Source organism: Athene noctua, chromosome 1 (assembly GCF_965140245.1).
Source record: "Athene noctua chromosome 1, bAthNoc1.hap1.1, whole genome shotgun sequence".
Classification (NCBI taxonomy): Eukaryota; Metazoa; Chordata; class Aves; order Strigiformes; family Strigidae; genus Athene; species Athene noctua.
In genome coordinates, this window is record NC_134037.1 from 3,588,178 (window position 1) to 3,606,041 (window position 17,864).

General features: G+C 46.9%; 1 protein-coding gene across 5 annotated transcripts in view; it reads left to right on the plus strand.

Moving 5' to 3' along the window:
* The window catches only part of EXTL3 (exostosin like glycosyltransferase 3), a 157,447-nt gene that overhangs the window by 114,312 nt on the left and 25,271 nt on the right, over positions 1-17,864 (plus strand). For 3 of the 5 annotated variants that reach the window (XM_074895439.1, XM_074895435.1, XM_074895437.1), the window contains exons 4-5: positions 4,423-4,549; positions 8,499-11,123. In XM_074895439.1, the coding sequence (XP_074751540.1) occupies positions 8,976-11,123 (2,148 nt within the window). In that variant the 5' untranslated portion in view covers positions 4,423-4,549; positions 8,499-8,975. Of the gene's footprint in view, positions 1-4,422; positions 4,550-6,278; positions 6,394-8,498; positions 11,124-17,864 lie in introns of all 5 variants that reach the window. The other 2 variants (XM_074895438.1, XM_074895440.1) reach the window with 2 other exon arrangements.

Below are 17,864 nucleotides of genomic sequence, written 5' to 3' on the forward strand. Positions count from 1 at the left end.
AGTTATTGTGATTCCATCTCTCTGTGCAGAGTGCTTTTCCACTCTGGTACGTGGCCAAATCTACACGAGTCTTCACATTCCAAAGCCTACGCGTGCACAGGCGCTACCAGCTACTTGTATAACAGCAGTAGTGGGGTTAGGACAGCTTTTACACAAGCCTAGCAGAGGGGGTGACATGTTGTGTGGGACGGTGACATCTTTCTCCTAAAACTTCTTCAGATGATGAACATGCAGATTAGTTGAGCCACTGGGTTCGTGCTGTGTTGCACGCCTGTGAGTGCAGCAGAAAAGCATTTAATGTCCCTCACCTAATTGGGTCTCAGGTGCCTGGTAATGAGAGGGGTTTATACCCATAGGACCCCATGTGAAGCTAGTCCAAATTAATAGAGTCCTGGCAATAGTGGTGTTTGTGCATCCAAATTTCTAACTTGTGTTGTAATGAACTGTGTTGGAAAAGAACCCACCTGCTTTATCAATGTGGGTGATTACGGCACGTCAGGTAATTTAGTTATTTGGCATGATCGATCGGGCTGTCTGAAACAGAGCGGCCTCCACTTACATAGTGATGAAGTGTTCTCCAAAAAGTGCAGTGGGCCGTCAGCTTGCTAATGAGACTTGCGTGCAGCTGCCCGCCCCGTGCATCAAAGGCTTTTCTGAGAGGAGAGGAAAGGCTGGTGTTAGACACACAGCAGCACAGATACAAGTGGGAAGATGGGGAGCGAGTGAAAGAGCGATGCCAGGGAGGGAAGGTACATTTGGAATCGGTTAGCCTGGTTGATTTGGCCACGTAGCACTGATGAATTGAATGGCACTGCGCCTTGCTTGCATGTAGCAGTCGGGGTTTTCTGGTTTCTATAGCTTTTCTGTGGGTGTAAACTTTCCGACGTGCCTGGGTCATGCAGACTGACTGCTGACCTGTCCCCTTGCCTGCTGAATTCTGCAAGAAGCCACCCATATGATTTTGTGCTTGTTAGAGGCTCCTCAGTGGAGATGCTCCATCTCCAGAACTGGCTTCTTTTCTGTGTGTGGGAAATGGGGCAAACTTTCCAGAAAACCCACAGAGACAGGTTATTTTCCATAGTGACCCACCCTGCTAAGCGAGATGCTGTTAAACACTGTGTGTGTTTCTGTGCTCTTTGGGCAATATTTCCTTTTTTCTTTTAACTTATCCAAGACAAAGAAAACTTTAAATTTATACTTAAGTATGACCTGAAATATCTATTAGAAAGCAGGAGCCTGAATTCTGCCATGTTTATTTGCTGCTGAGGAGGTGGTGACAATGGTGTTTTAGGGAGGTGAGAGAGGTTTGCATTTCTGCCTTGGGGAATATAACGTGCCTGAGCTATCTAGGGCTGAAAACAACAAAGAATAGCAAGGACTTGAGCTGTCTCTCAAAGTCAGTGTTTGGAAAGCCAGCCCTCTCCTCCTGTCTGGAGTTGACCTCTGCCCGCTTCTCTCATACGATGCGAAACGCTTGGCTCTTCAGTGTGGTTTTACCTCAAGACAGCTCTTCATTAATCGCTTCGAGGCAAAAGCAAAAAGAGCCTTTCCCTCCTCCCACACCTTATTTATCCCATTTAGCAGCAAGCAGATCAGCCACGCACCTACTCCTTGAGTAGCTTGTGCCACTGCACACAACGGAGCGAAGTACCTGCTTCCTCAGTTTGCTTCCTGCTTCCCCCGAAAAATCTTTCAACACTTTGTAAATGGGAACACAGCAAGCAGCACAACATCAGCTTTCTTGTAAAGCTCTGCCCTGCGGTCCCTTGCTCTGCGATTTGGGGAGGGGAGGGGGGGGGAAATTGCATCAAGGGTGCTCTGCCGTTTGGTACTGCGGAATATAAAAAGATTTGCTCATAAGCTGGCTATTTCTTTGTGCAGAGAAATGCTTGTGTGCAGGCTGGAAGAATAAATAAAACAATACGGCTTGTTTATTACCAGAGAACAACACTAAATAATAAATTTAAGAACTAAAAGCTCAATATGTAAAGTAGATTTTTGCAATGCATTATGCAAAAAGCGAGAAGGCACCGGAGAAGGAAACTGCTAGAAAAAGGCAGGCTAGGAAGATGGACGATCTTGTGGACAGGACAATTAGATGTAAAGTGAATCCCAAGCTGGTGCGGCTTCTAGGGTGTACTTAGGCAAGTTGTTTCTCTGTACCTCCATTACCTGCTCTCTGAGAACTGGATGAGGTTTTACTATCTTAAGGATTTAATCAGAATAAATGAACGTTCACAAACCACTCTGTTAACCTCAGCTGAGGAGCATGACAGACCTTTGCAGAGGGCAAAGCAGGCAGGTTTCTGGATGCACTTCAGGGAGAGATTTCTGTAGCTTTTGCTTGCCACAATACTGAACATCTTCTGGAGTGTGCTCTTGTCCCTGTGCTCCAGATGGGGGGAAAAAAAGCTGTGAGCCAGACTGTCAGTTCTTCACTTGTCTACCTTGAAGCAGTTTGAGTTCACCTTTTGCTTTGTAAAGAGGAAGAATGGGTCATGGAGGTTGTGTAATTTTTTTTAGTGTGGGGTTTTTTGGTTGTTTTTTTCTTCCCCCCTGGGTGCTGGGGAAAGGCAATGTTAGAGCTGGGGGCAGACCCAGGACATCTTGACTCCAGGTTTCTACTCACGTTTCTGAATTATTGCCACCTGAGAGCCCAGGCAGAGCATCATAAAATCACTTAGGTTGCAAGGGACTTCTGGAGGTCTCTGAATCTGGGCATTGTCCAGAGAAGTTCTGAGTATCTTTTGGCCTCCTATCCCGAGGGCCGCTTTGGCTAAGCGGGTAGTGGCCAGAGCTGCAGTTTAAGGGCACTCCCCACCTCATGTATTTTTTCATTCTGCCTGTGCTGAAGCCCTGGAAGATCTGTTTGCTGTCATCACAGACAGATTTTAGGGTTGCAGGTAGTCTGTAGGAGGAACCCACACTCCCAGTCCTTCCTGTCCTCTTCTTCCTGCTCCCAGCCTGGATGGCCAGTTCCCAGTTCTCCCTCCTTTCCTTCTTTCCTTTCTGTGGTGATGAAGCAGCTCAACTTCCATCCTTGAGGGAGCAGCACTCTGTTTTACCTCCACATCTGTGATGGTCAGCTCTGCCATCTCTTCTGGGTATCAGTTTCCCTGTTCACGAGCATTAGCTCCCAAGAGCACCACCAGAAGTACACACACATGTGCATCTTGGGATCTTGAGCCTGTTGGGGTTTTATCAGCTGCTGCTGCTGGGGAGCGGCTGGGGGAACTGGGGGGGTTCAGTCTGGAGAAGAGGAGGCTGAGGGGAGACCTCCTGGCCCTCTGCAACTCCCTGCCAGGAGGGGGCAGAGAGGGGGGATGAGTCTCTGGAGCCAAGGAGCCAGCGCCAGGCCCCGAGGGAATGGCCTCAAGCTGCCCAGGGCAGGGTCAGGCTGGCTCTGAGGAAGGATTTCTGTGCAGAAGGGGCTGTTGGGCGTTGGAATGGGCTGCCCAGGGCAGGGGGGAGTCCCCGGGATCCCTGGAGGGGTTGAAGAGTCGGGCTGAGCCAGCGCTGAGGGATCTGGGGGAGTTGGGAACGGTCAGGGGGAGGGTCATGGTTGGGCTGGGGGAGCTGCAAGGGCTTTTCCAGCCGAGATGATCCTGTGATAGCCAGTGTCTGTGTTGTCTGGGACCTGTTCCCAACAGAGCACACAAGCAGCACAGGGTAAGTGTAGAAGAACAGGGAGAACACACATGATACTTCCCCTAAGATCGTTCAGCCGCTGCCTTCTTCAGCACACGTGGCTTCCTGGTGTTGCTGGAGCGAGCACATGCAGGGGCTCTCTTGGAGGTTTTTTTCCAGGACCCCTTTACCCTGCCCAGCTGTGGATGGGGAGCATAGCTGGAAGCAGCTTTGGCTTCGTGTGGAGCTGCAAATGTGCTGAATGTTCCTCAGTTTAGATAAAAGCTTCCTAAAGCCAGGGATGCAGTTTATCCCTGAATTTACAGATTACAAGACCTTTTACGGCCTGGGCGTGTAGCAGTGTTGATCTTAGCCTAGGAGGATTCCTCTGTACCTGTGAGCTCTCGAGATGGTACAAATCCCTCGTGATGATCCCTAAGGCTGTAGCATGCAAAGCATTTCAGAGTGAATTTTCCATCTGCTCCTTTTAAAGAACTGCTTTCAAACGTACCTTAAAGCACGCACCTAATAGATTTATTCTCCTTGTTCAACTGCTCCTGTTCCCAAAGCGATCGGAGATTTGGGTTGTAATCCTTTCCTTTGAGAGCATTAGGAAGTAGAAAGTTCCCACTGCTGAAGGGCTACGTGTGTTTGTTTCTTTTCCATTTCACCAGAATTCCTGTTCTAAAGTGGGGGGGAATATGCTGTATTTTCTTTAAGTAGAATTTTCTGCTTCTCCTTTACAAAAAAAAAAAGTTGTTTTTTTTTTTTCTTTTTCTTTGATTTCATTTTTAGTGCTTGTGAAAAAGAGACCTGGCAATAGAAACTGTCTATTCAAGACTGGACAGGTGAAGCACAGGAGCCACTAACACGCACTCTCTGACATCCCTCGCCGTCCGTCAGGAGGGAGCCTGTGTGACAGGTGGGTACGGTGCTTCGTTCTCCAGGGAGAGCGCCAGCACAGCAGAAAGTTTGTGGAGGTAACATAGCAACAGTAACACTGCAGGCGCATCATTTGATGAAGAAAGAGAGCAAGGACAAGTAGGGGTACGTACAGACAGAGTTTGGGAGCTCTTAATTTAGTGGATGTGGGATCCCTGTGGATTTTCTTTCTGGAAAGTGCACTGCAGTCTATGCCTAATAGTTATTTATTGCTGTGCTAAGCTCTGGAGGACTGTAAGTTTAAAATTTCCAGGCTCTGTTCACAAATACACTGAGAAAGGAACAATATTTCCCTAATTTTATAGGGCGATGGACAAAAGGAGGTGTAAGTGGGGAGGAATAGGTGTGCTCAGGTGTTTGCAGAAGAACCTCGGTGACTGAACATTGGCAGAGTATTGACTCCACGGGCATCCACAGATCAGACCAGCCTGGCTGTTTCTACTAGAAAGGCAGAATGAGGGAGAACCTCAAGCATTCCCATAACTTCACCGGCACGGGGAATGCCTACTGTGGAGTTGAGGAAAGCTGAGAACGCAGCCTGAGATTTGAACTAAGATGTGACAATGTGCTCAAACAGCAGTTTAGTCTCACAGCCCTGTGCTGTGCGAGAAGGAACTGCACCATGCAAAGCTGTCGTGCCCAAGTCGGTCAGGTTGGCACTGGGGAAGAGGCTCTGGTAATTATTGAGCTTCTGATTTCCTAAGAGCTCTTCCTGCCTCTTTTTTTGTGTGTGGTGTGTGTAAATTAGCTCTGTCAGGCAGCGACATCATGTTATCATGTCAAAAAGACTTTCTCAGTGTGGGACTCAATCAGCTTAAAGAACTAAATAGTATTTGAGAGTGAGAGAAATGAGTTGGCTGGAAAACCCAGCAAACTAACTTGTTTCTCTTCCTCCCAAACTTCTTTTTGGGAACTATGAAAAGTAACAGCCTTTTTCCCCAGGGCTACTTATTGCTCTTAAATACACCACTGAAGTCTCTCTTGGTAAAACCACAGATTAGGTTTTTACTTTTTTTTTTTTTTTTTTTCCTTGAAGTCCTAATAACAATGTGTTACAACCTCAGGCTCTATCGAGTTGATGAGGAATAAAGTCTTAGTAATGAAGAAGAGTCTGAGAGTGTGTCTAAAGTGCTTGCCTTATCTCCAGCACATATTTCATACTGACAGTCAATACTTTTAACTGATCCTAAGCCACGTGTGTTGCATTTTAAATGCCTCCCCAGCCTGCTCTGGTCTTTCCCGCGTGGTCTCTTCCAAACTAGTGTCAGAGTCAGTCTGTCAGCTTCTGGTTTCTGAGCACAGGGATTTTTAAAATTCACAGCCCATGTTTTTAGGTCAGGAGGATAAAGTTTGTTCTGTGTCAACTGAGTGGAAGGACCAGAGGAGCCACTGGAAGGATTAGGTGTCAGAACAGCTGCAGGGGATCATGTGCAGAGTGATGGATTTAGCTTCTCAAGGACCCCAGTTGCCATTTTAGGGAGGCCGGTTTGCCATTTTGTTACTGTTTAGGGCTCGTAAAGGGACAAATCAAATACAAAGGAACAAAATTTAGATTGGAATCTCAGCTGATAACCTTTGGGACTGCCTCTACTGCCTGTGGGGCAACTGTTTTCTCAGGCCAGTCTGAAGCAACATGTCCACGTGCCTCCTTATTTGTTCCTGGCCGCATTTATGATCCCTTGTTTCTGTGTTGTCTCAACACCTTGCAGGCTTTGACCACACTTACCCCTTGGCACCCCCAAACAAAACAAAAGAAAACAGCAGAGCTTGTTTTCCCACGCGTGCCTTGAAGTTAAGCTGTTTTTTAGATTCGCTGATGTTCCAGTGAGTATGTGCTTTTGGTATTTCCCTCGGGAAAAGGATTAATAGGGCAGCTCTCGTCTCCTGGCTAGCTGTTTGCAGAGAACTCCTAGCAGTTCTAGGATCTTTGCAGCCCCTGTGAGACCAGGTTGAAATAGCAGGGACTGACCCACTGGGGCACAAACACAACAGTGACAGCATGAGCTTCATTTCCTGGGGAGAGCTTAAAAAGGGGGAAAAAGAAAGAAAAATAGACTTTAAAAGCTTTTAAAATTTTTATTATTTTTGCCTTCAGTTGCCTGGTTTGTACACTGGTGCATGCTAAAACCTTCCTGTTGTGTAGCAGCGGTCCCAGAGGCACGATGCAAGTGTGCTGCTGTCACCAGGGCTCCCTGTGCCTGACTGACAGCCCTGGGGGTTTACATTCATCACCAACCTCTCGCCCAGCCCGGGCAAATGCAAGTTGGAGTACAGAGAATAGTGTTAAAATGTCCTGCCAGCAGAGCTGAAGCCTCCCTCATCTGCCCACAGCGACTTTGCTGCCAAGATTCAAGAAAGCTGATTTAGCCTTTTGCTGACTTTTTAGCCCTTTTATCTTCCCGGCCTTCTGAGATTTACGCCAGTGCTGTTTGCCAAACAACATTATGAATTTAAAATTTGCCTTAATTTTAAGTGTCCGTACTGCTGTGCATCTCAGTTGTGGGTCAGGTTTTGGGGGATTCTCACCGAATTGTGGGGCGTTAACGTTACGGACAACAAATGGCCTTGTAACAAAATAGGCCTAGGAATTGTGCTTTGTTGTTCCACTTGTTTCCCCTTTCATTATGATTTTTCCTGGTTAAAATCAGATCTTCCATTTATTTTTTCTGACGCACGTTTGTGTACTACACTGAAAATCATTCCTGACTTCTTTCTGCTCCTTTAAGGTGAACTCCTGTTTCGCTTTGGCCCGTTTCCAGATCTCTGTTTCAGCTGAGATTTGCTTCCTCGCCGCCTTTCTGCTAATTCTTGATGAGTAGATGAGAGGAGTATTAAATAGATTTAGTGAAAAATGACCGTCACCAGTGTAGATGACTTTTCTCTAATTAAAAATTGAAGCGGAAATGAATAAGCTTCTCTTGAGGCTGTGCAAGAGTCAACACTAAGCCCAGCACTATATTCATCAGTGATGTGGGAAGTCCAGTGTATGAAATAATATCCCAGAAACTTAGATACCTCGGAGGATGCTAATAAAAGGGAAGGGAGAGTTTCTGGTGGCAGCATATTCACATGGCCTAGATTTAAATCTGTTGACATAGACCAACGACTCAGAGCTGAATTTGCCGTATCCTTGATTTCCATGCCCACGCTAGGTAGGCATTCAGTGCTGTAGCAGAGTTTTCCAAGCAAAAAGGCACGTCTAAGCAAGCTGATGCTGCTCGGGTGGTGCGGTACCCAGCAGATCCTAACTTGGGCATCTTTGTTTTGATGTACAGTGTAGCCTTTTCCAGTTTTGACCAGAAATTCTCTACTATGCAGCCAGCCAGTGGAGGTAATCGTAGCCAACACAAGTACGTTCCCTGTAAACTTTCCCTTGCAATGAATCAAAAATTTCCAGCAGGAAATGAAAGCAAAACACTTCATCTAAAAATTCCTCATCAGCTCGAGTCACTAGACCAGAACAATAGCGATTACGCTCATTTATGCAGTAGAAATTCACAACACTGCTGTGTCCCAGGATCACAACATGCCATTAAAAGGCGGGTGGAGAGAGCAGGTGTACATTAATATCTCCATTTTGTACACGAGGAGACAGGGGCTTGCAGATGTTAGGGCAGCTCCTGCAAAGTTACGCAGCAAGACAGCGGCAGAAAGAGGAAACCAGATCCACGGGCTGTGATTTTTCTGGTCTGGCCACCAAAGCATCCAACCCTAACGAAAAGCAGAGTGCCCAGAGAAGGCCATGTGTCTGCATCTAATGAATTCCATCTCTTTCTTAGGTTTACTGGTATTAACCCCAGAGGTTTTAGACATGTATGAAGGTTGCTCTTTTGCAGAGAGGACGGTTGCTTTTAAAAACCAGCAATGTCTTAGGTCACTAGGGGGTCGTTTTGTTTGCATTGTCTGAATCTATGATTGTTCCCTTGTAGGAATGGCAGAGCATCAGCCGCGCAGCAGCGATGAGAGAGACTGACGTTCGTACGAGTCTCTTCTGGCTCCTTCTCCACAATGGCTGGTGCCTCTGCATATTCATTGGATGGTAATGCAGGATGTCGAGAGCAGCGGTAGAGTTTGGCTTGATCCCATTGTGTTTTTCTTCTGCCGGTTGAGACTTTGAATCACCATGACAACGCTGTGACACTTCCAGCAAAGGTTGCCCACAGACCAGGGGTGGGCTGGGGGTGGGTGAGAAGGTCAATGATTGAGTCTAACAGGATCAAAAGTTGCGCCTGCAGCAAAACGACTGTAGAAAAGCTGTCAGCACGACAAGAAGATGAAATTCCCCTTCTATTGGCTTCTCGTTAAGCAGGCACAATAATATTTTTTTTCGAGAGACTCGCTATAAAAACTCTTTTGGTTATGGCTACTGATCCAACGTGATTGGGCACGCAGCGACTTTTGAACTCATGACTGGATATACGATGTTGCGGAATGGGGGAGTGGGGAACGGAGGCCAGCCGTGGATGTTGAGATGGTCCAGTCGGATCCGCCTCACCTGGCTTAGTTTCACCCTCTTCATTATCCTTGTCTTCTTTCCCCTCATCGCCCACTACTACCTAACTACCATCGATGATGCGGACGATGCCGGCAAGCGCATCTTTGGCCCTCGGACCGGCAACGAGCTGTGCGAGGTGAAGCATGTGCAAGACCTGTGCCGCATCCGCGAGTCGGTCAGCGAGGAGCTGCTCCAGCTGGAGGCCAAGCGGCAGGAGCTCAACAGCGAGATCGCCAAGCTCAACTTGAAGATCGAGGCCTGCAAAAAGAGCATTGAAAATGCCAAGCAGGACCTACTGCAGTTGAAGAACGTCATCAGCCAGACCGAGCATTCCTACAAAGAGCTGATGGCTCAGAACCAGCCCAAGCTCTCCTTGCCCATCCGGCTGCTGCCAGACAAAGATGATGTGACCTTCCCCCTGCCAAAATCCAACAGGAACTGCAGACTACACAACTGCTTTGACTACTCGCGCTGCCCCTTGACATCTGGCTTTCCAGTCTATGTCTACAACAGTGACGATTACCCTTTTGGTAGTTCCTTAGACCCTTTAATCAAACAAGCCTTTGAGGCGACTGTCAGAACTAATGTTTATGTTACTGAAAATGCAAATATTGCTTGTGTGTATATAATTTTAGTGGGGGAAATGCAAGAGCCTGTAATGCCAAAACCTACTGAACTAGAGCAACAGTTGCACTCTTTGCCATATTGGAGGACTGATGGACATAACCATCTCATCATCAATTTATCAAGGAAATCAGAAACTCAGAACTTCATTTACAACATCAGCACTGGGCGGGCCATGATTGCCCAGTCCACCTTTTACGATGTGCAGTATCGACCAGGGTTTGATATTGTGGTATCGCCCCTGGTCCACGCTATGTCTGAACCCAATTTCCTAGAAATCCCACCCCAGGTGCCAGTCAAGCGTAAATACCTGTTTAGTTTCCAGGGGGAGAAGATCGAGTCTCTCAGATCTAGCTTGCAAGAAGTTCGCTCTTTCGAAGAGGAGATAGAAGGCAATGCCCCAGCTGACTACGACGATCGGATCATCACCACCTTGAAGGCTGTTCAGGACAGCAAGTTGGACTTTGTTTTGGTGGAGTTTACGTGTAAGAACCAGCCTAAGGCGAGTCTGCCCACTGAGTGGGCTCTGTGTGGAGAAAGGGATGACAGACTAGAGCTACTGAAGCTATCTACTTTTGCACTGATAATCACCCCAGGGGACACCCATTTAGTGATCTCCGCCGGGTGTGCCATGAGACTGTTTGAGGCTCTGGAAGTTGGAGCCATCCCGGTGGTTCTCGGAGAGCAAGTTCAGCTACCCTATAATGATGTGATCCGGTGGAACGAGGCAGCCTTAATTATACCAAAGCCACGTATCACAGAAGTGCACTTTCTTCTGAGAAGCATTTCTGACAACGATCTCCTTGCCATGAGGAGGCAGGGCCGCTTCTTGTGGGAGACCTACTTCTCCACCTCCGACAACGTGTTCAGCACAGTCTTAGCTATCATAAGGACTCGAATCCAAATCCCAGCTGCTCCTATCCGAGAAGAAACCGCTGTGGAGATTCCCCACCGGTCTGGCAAAGCTGCTGGTACAGACCCCAATATGGCAGACAACGGTGACCTGGACTTGGGGCCTGTGGAAACAGAACCACCCTATGCATCTCCCAAATATCTCCGTAATTTCACCCTCACTGCAATGGACATCTACCGGAATTGGAATTCTGCTCCAGGGCCTTTCCACCTCTTCCCCTATACTCCCTTCGACCCTGTTTTACCATCAGAAGCAAAATTTTTGGGGTCTGGGACTGGATTTCGACCAATTGGTGGAGGAGCAGGTGGCTCTGGGAAGGAGTTCCAGGCTGCTTTGGGTGGCAACGTCCCCCGGGAGCAGTTCACAGTAGTGATGTTGACTTATGAGCGGGAGGAAGTGTTGATGAACTCCCTAGAAAGGCTCAATGGTCTCCCATACTTAAATAAAGTTGTGGTAGTGTGGAACTCTCCCAAGCTTCCCTCTGAGGATCTCTTGTGGCCAGACATTGGCGTCCCAATCATGGTAAGAGAAAGATGTAGCTACTACGGTCTTGCTTCCTCGTGGGGTATTTGTACATTAGAGTTGCTTGTAGCTCTTCTGTAGTGTGTCAGCTCAGCTTAAGTCATCTAGGACAGCATTCGTCTCGCGTGGTTGTAGATGTCTGTACCTGATCTGGATGCTTTCTCATCGGAGAAAAACAGGGAGATTACAGGTATGACTCATCTGACCCATTTTAGGTGTTTTCATGAGAATGCTGTGGCTCCTGCTCTAGAAACGCTGGTTTCTCTCCACTGTCTTTGAAGGGAGGCCGATGTTCAGAGGTGGATGATGTTCAGAGGTGGATGCCTGAACTTAGACGAGATGAATTGCTGTTGTGAGAGAATTCGTTCGGTGGCCTTTGGGTTATGAAATACAGGAGCTGTTAATGCAGGAGAGCTTAAATTGTAAAAATACGGGATCTTTAGAGGTGCCAGGTGTTTAGCACTCGGGAAAGAGTAATTGCTTGTATGGAGCCTGATACGAATCTCAGAGCTTAAAGCTAGAGATTCTTGCTTATTGGAAATCTTTGCTCAGGCTCCTGAAGTGTCACACTGTAAGGACAGTTGGCACCTTATAAATACCTAAGTAGCAACTGTTTCTGCACTTTTCCAGATAAATCTTTTATAGAAAGAGGGACCCACTGAAGCTGTGCCTGTTTCAAGAGCCTCAAAAGTCATTTATCACTTTATATTACAGGGGATGGCAGCAATGGAAATACCAGCCAAGGCCAACATGACCATAAGAGCTTCCATGCTCCAAAGGTTGTGACTGAGTTTTGCTTAGGTTTGGGTTGAATATTTTTTTGCCTGGCCAAACTGAAGAAGTGACGCCTTTAAGGGCCAACATTCATTTTCATGCCCAGCTACTCACTTGCATATTGGCAGTGTTGCTTATAAAGAGTTAATTCTCCCTAAATTATTACTTACTTATGTATGTATTTATTTTAGGACTTCTCTGTCATCCCAGCATAACTTTTTGCACTGGCCATTATTCACAATATTAAATATAAATCTCTGTGTGCCCTCGTAAAGAGAGCATGGGCATAGAGCCACTAACAAGAAGCAACACTGTTGTCTGAATCCGGTTGTATTTAGAGGACAAATGGAAGGATAATGCCTTACAAATTAGGGAAGTGAAAATAAAAGAGGGAGATGGTACTTAAGTACGCAAACTGCGTGTAGTTTATGTGACAGGACGCTACTAAGCTTAATAGCAATGTGAGCTTTATGCTTCATGCAAAGAGATTCATTGATTTAATATTTCTTTTTATTATTATTGTGATGAATAAATCCTTCTGCTCACATTTAAAAACCCTTATGGTCCAGGGACAATGAGGAGAGAAAATTGCTTGGATAATTGCAAAATAATCTTTCACATTAGTCCTGTTGAATGCCTGAATTCTGCAAAATCTTTGCATTGTGTCTGCTGAAAAACCGTGTACTCCTTCAGAGCTGAAGAGTGGGGATTGTTCTTGGAGTTGCTAATGGGTGTTATTTGTGAAAGAAAAATATGTTTCTGTTGATGGAAGTTAATGGCTTTTTTTTACTCTGCTCTCATCTGCTTATCTATTATGTTGGAGGCCGTGGGCTTTTTTGGGGGGACTTTGACACACATGAGTTGCTTTCTGTCGCTTTCGAGCCACACGCTGGGGTTCGTGGGCCATGGGGGATGTTCGGTACCGCTTGGTTTGAGAGGAGGAAATTGTCTTGTGTCTGCTTCGGGATGCTGGGTGGCAACACTGTGCTCATGGCCAAGGGCCAGGGAACGGCTGGAGCACAGCAAGCTTCTGCTGGCGTCCTTTCTGAAGGAGCGCGTTGGTCTGATAATAGGTGAGCTTTCTTCCCGCTTTTCTAAATCCCATTTTTTAAAAAAGCCCAAGTCTCTTGGGATCTCTCATCGGAGGCTTAGCCCATTGCAGCCTCCAGGTATCCATCCCACCGAAGCGTTCTTTGCTAAGTCCACCTCCAGACTAGGTGTTGAAATCACGTTGGCAGTCTGTAGGATTCATCTATATGGATGGTTTAGTACGGTAATGATATAGAGATTTACCTGGGCTTCATCAGTGACAGATCCTAAGACCTGCTGTGAAGAAGGGCAGCAAGAACTTGGGGAGCAGAGACGAGGCTCTGTTTGAGCCTGCGTGGCGGAGACGTGGGATGTGCTAGCCAGGGGAAGAAGCAGGTGGAGCCGTGGGGTTGGCAAGGAACACAAGCCCTTATGACTGCTGATGTCAAAAGAAACTGCAGAGCTGTGAATTTGATTTTCTTACAAGGGAAAAAAGTGTCTTTTGATGGGAAATATCTAATTCTCTCAGATCTTAAAGCAGTGCTGTATCTCTATGAAATAAATATGTTCCAGTAAGTTTGGGGTGCAAGGACTTGCCCTGCGCAAGTCCCAAAGCACAGAGCTATGCAGAGAAAAGTCGAGGGAGGGAGAAGTGGATTGGGTGCAGAGCTGGGTGCCCCCGCCTCGATAGAAATGGGTCTGGGCACCATCTGACTCTGAGGAGCAGCACGGTGGCAGCACATGTGTGTCAGTACGATCCGTGATCAAAGCACCCAAAGCCAAAAGGTTACTGAGGTAAATCGCAGCCTAATGAGACAAAGCAACGCGCGTAGCGTGTCCTGGGCTGGAAAAACCCTTGGAAGCATAACGTAGTCTTAGTCTTAAGTCTCACCAGCAGTGCCTTGGTGTGGGATTTAGGACTACGCTTTAGCTGTGAGGCTTTGTGCTAGCAGAATACCCAAAGGAGAACTGGGCTTCCTCCTTTACCCTCACAGCATGAGCTGACCTTAGTTCATCGATCGGTTCCTTGAAACTTCATTTGCAAACTGCTGCTTGGTTGTGATTTGGTTTTGCAAAGCAGGTTATGTGGTTTCTTTTCCCTGGTGGGCTGGGAGTTAATCAAGAGCAAAGCTTGAAGCTGTGTTGGATCTTTGAATCTTTCATGGATAATGAGATAAACAGGGCTACAGAATGTATTTGATTTTTTAAAACTTTTACTTAGATGTATGTTTCTTGTGACAGCATAATTTACTAAAAAAAAAATAAAAATCAGTAAGATTCCTTAGCTGCACAGGAGTCTCTGATAAAATATTCTGGCCCTGTACCAAGCCTGAAGTGACCAGGTGCGAATACAGTTTAATGTAAAGTTGTGTGTGTAGCCAGTCAGGGTTGCCCCTGGAACAGATGTGTGTAGATTACCCTCTAATTTCAAGTGCCTTTGTGCTGGAGTTGAGCTGTAAAAATTGTTCCCTTCTCACGTTAAATAGTATCGCGGCAAAAAGCAAAGGTTGTAAGTGAGAAATCTTGTTTGTACAAGCTCAAAAACTTGCTTTCTGCAAGCGTGTTTATTTCTAGTGCTGTATTAGAACTCCCCCAGACAGAAGAACCTGGAGAGCGTGACTCTGCCATCACCAACAGCAACCACTGCTTAACTTCTGAGCACCTCCTTGCAGGATTTCTGCAGCGTTGATTCAAGAGATGTACTTCAGGATGTCTGTGGCATCTGGCAAAGTCACGATATACTCAAGAAATTTAAAACTGCCTGGAGCACCCATCCCGGACAGCAGTTGAGTCCACTCCCTTGTAGCAAGGGCGAGAATCCTCCTGCACAGGGAAAGAGGAATGGAAAGATCAGGGAAGGAAAATGGAAAGAATTTGGGTTAAATCCTGCTCTAAACAGGTGGAAAGACTGCACTAGGGTTTGAGTGAGGTGGCGATGCTTGCCTGATGCTCCCACACTGCCCCTGCACGCCCATTAATCTTGGAAAGATTTCCAGCAGCAGAATAAAAAAAAGAGTCATTAAGGAGGAGATCTGGCTCAATCTTGGGATAGAGACTTCCAGCCTCCCCTTTCAGCATCTCCGTGCTCAGGATTTCTAAATAGCGTACAGGTGATGACAGAAGAAACCTCACTCTTTGCTCTGCAATTCCTTGACAGCATTTTCATCCACATGAATAAAAGTGAAGGGGAAACAAATGAAACAAAACACTCAGGCAACCACACACACATCCAGCCCACGCAAATGGTAATAAGATGCACCCAAGAAGATTCAACTCCTGCTGCGCTTTGTGGTGTGCTTGGCACTGATGTGCTGCTGCTTTTTGGTTGCGGTAGGGCACTTGCTTGCAATTCCCCAGCAAACTTGCAGCATAGATGCAAGCCCAGATGCTTCATAAACCCGGTACATGGTTTTAGCAGCTCTTCAAATCCTCTGGAGCTGATTTACCATCCGTCTTCCGTGCAGCCCTGAGCAGGATGTGGATTGGGGCAGGGGGACAGGATTCATTTTCCCTGTTTCTGCTCTGATTTTAATCCAAAAAAACCTAGAAGAATGAATTGAGCTTGAACAGCCAGAGTACCTGAAGAGTGTTTGTTTAAATGTATTTAATATGTATTTCAGAAAGCTGCCAGTGCTGCGTATGCCCTTGGTTTGGTGGGGAAAGCACAAAGCCCTGAGCAGTGAGGTGATTAAGCTCTGGAGCAGCTTGCACTCAAAACAGCCACAGATCCTCTAATGCAGCAATTAAATTATCCATTTCCCTTTCAGAAAGTTCCTTATAGCCCCCCAGGAGTTGCAGTCTCAGCCAGGAAAGCAAACTGTGCTCAGTCAGCCTCCCTTACCTCCTTTCCTACCCCTATTTCTCAGCCTGTGGGTTGTGCCCTAGAGATGGGAGAAGGTGGGGAAAGGGAAGATGGGGCTCAGGAAAACCCTGAATTTGGTTCTAATCTTGAGTGAAAATAGTTCTCGGCCCCATGTAGGCACCCTCTTCCATCCAACTCCAGTGTCTTCGGGTCAGTCTGTCTCTTAAAATGGACAAAGGTGTATTTTTAACACTTTTTTTTTTTTCTGTCCTTAGTAGAGTAAGGAGAAAGCATCTCATTTTAAGTAAAGGTTTTGCCAACCAGAGAGAGGAACCTGCTGCTCTCAGACTGTGAGGGCTTAGTACTGTGTTGCCAGTGCAGCAACCTCTGCTTGCCAAAGGCCACAGAGGTCCAAGCAACATGAGAAAAAGGTTTGTGGCAGACAGACAGCTTCATGAGGACAGATGCTTCATCTGTTTACAGGCGTGTTTGAACCTCGAACAGTGATTTCCAAGCAACATTGCCTTTATTCCTTTTTATTTTTTCCTGTCCTGAGCCCTTCGTGTGCAGCTCAGGATGGCTGCTGGTGTTACTAATCTCAAATCCATCACTGTGGATGCAGGGGCTGAGGGGTGGCACCACCTGAATGGGGGTGCACCAGCTGAGCCTGCTGGGCTGGGTATGTTGGTGGCAAAGGAAGAGTGACATATTTGCCCTTGTTAGCTGATGACTGAGATTTTCTACTGACTTTATATCTGGGTTTATTGCTGGAGGGGTTGGGTGGGATCAGGACTATCCAGTTGTGTTGTGGTTTTACTTTGTTTTGAGCCAGTGTAGCATCTCTCCCACTTTCCCAGTAATGACTGGTTTTCACTTGGGTTATTTTGGGAAGCCCAAGGGCTGCCGGTACCTAGAGGAGCTGTGAAAGGGCTTCCCCCATTTGGGGCTCAACCTTTTTCAGCCCAAAACAGTATTTTCACAACCTGTGCTTACATTTTAAGAAATTGCAGCTTGAACTTCCAACTCTTCTTTCTTTTCTGCCTGCGTGCAGGTCCTTCAGCAACAGAGCTGTGGCTGGAAAAGCCCTGCAGCAGTTTGCTTCCTCCTCTTCCTCCAGGGTTAGGTGGTGTGTGCTTGTAGGCATTTCTGAGCAATTTAGCTGGGTTCACTGCCAATGCCAGCTCCTGTGGCTTTCAGCAGTGACTAATCCTTTCCTTCAGCTTTGTTATAGAATAAGTAGCTGGCTTTGATCTCTGCAGCCAGTTCCAGTGGCGTAACGTCCTTTTCTGCTGGCTTGGTGGCCGGCTGAGAAAGCTCATTCAATTTAGCTGCTTGTTTAAAAAGGAATAATCTGTGGAAAATGTCTAATCCGGAAGCATTGCTGCATCTGCAGACCTGTTTGGCTCTCCACAGTGTCCCTTGAAATGCCACTTGTTAATCAGGAGCAGACGCGGGGGGGGAAATGCCGTCATGAATTTCCCTTCTGTTTGGGCAGTGTCTCTATGACTGTACTGTGCCGAGCTTGCTGCTGAAGGACGGGTGCCTTGGGTTTGCCTGTTCTTTTTAGCAGAAATACTCAAAGGTGCTTTGGTATCTCTGTTTTAAGGTGTGTGATGGTGTCCCTGGGTGATGCTTCTGGCTGAGAAGAGGAGGAACAGAACCTGGTCAGACTGTAACGTCAGCATGCAGCTTGTCATGGTGGCAGAGTGAGCTTCTCTGCTTGGTTTGGGGCTCTGATAAGAGCAGAGTCAACCTTGCAAACTAATGCTCTCACAGTCACCAGTAACTCGAGCTGAAATGGTGTGTGTGACCCAGGGTGAGGCCCTCACAGGGACCATGAGTTAGACGAGAATAAAACTGTGCGTGCTGATCATACCAGCAGTTCCATCGATCCTTTTCCTTCCTGGGAGCTTTGTATAAATATCAGCTCGGGTCTTGACTTCTACCAGGTAGCTAAGCACGTACCTAACCCTTCCTCGGTGATGTGATTTGTGCCTTTCTGGACCAACTCACCTGCTGAAGCTCCTCAGTGAGTCAGACCTTTACACTGGGCACTTAACTGCTTTTCCCTGCCTTATTCTAGGTTGAAACTCTTGGGTACAAAATCAGGAGGAACCCAACTTAAATTTCAGCTC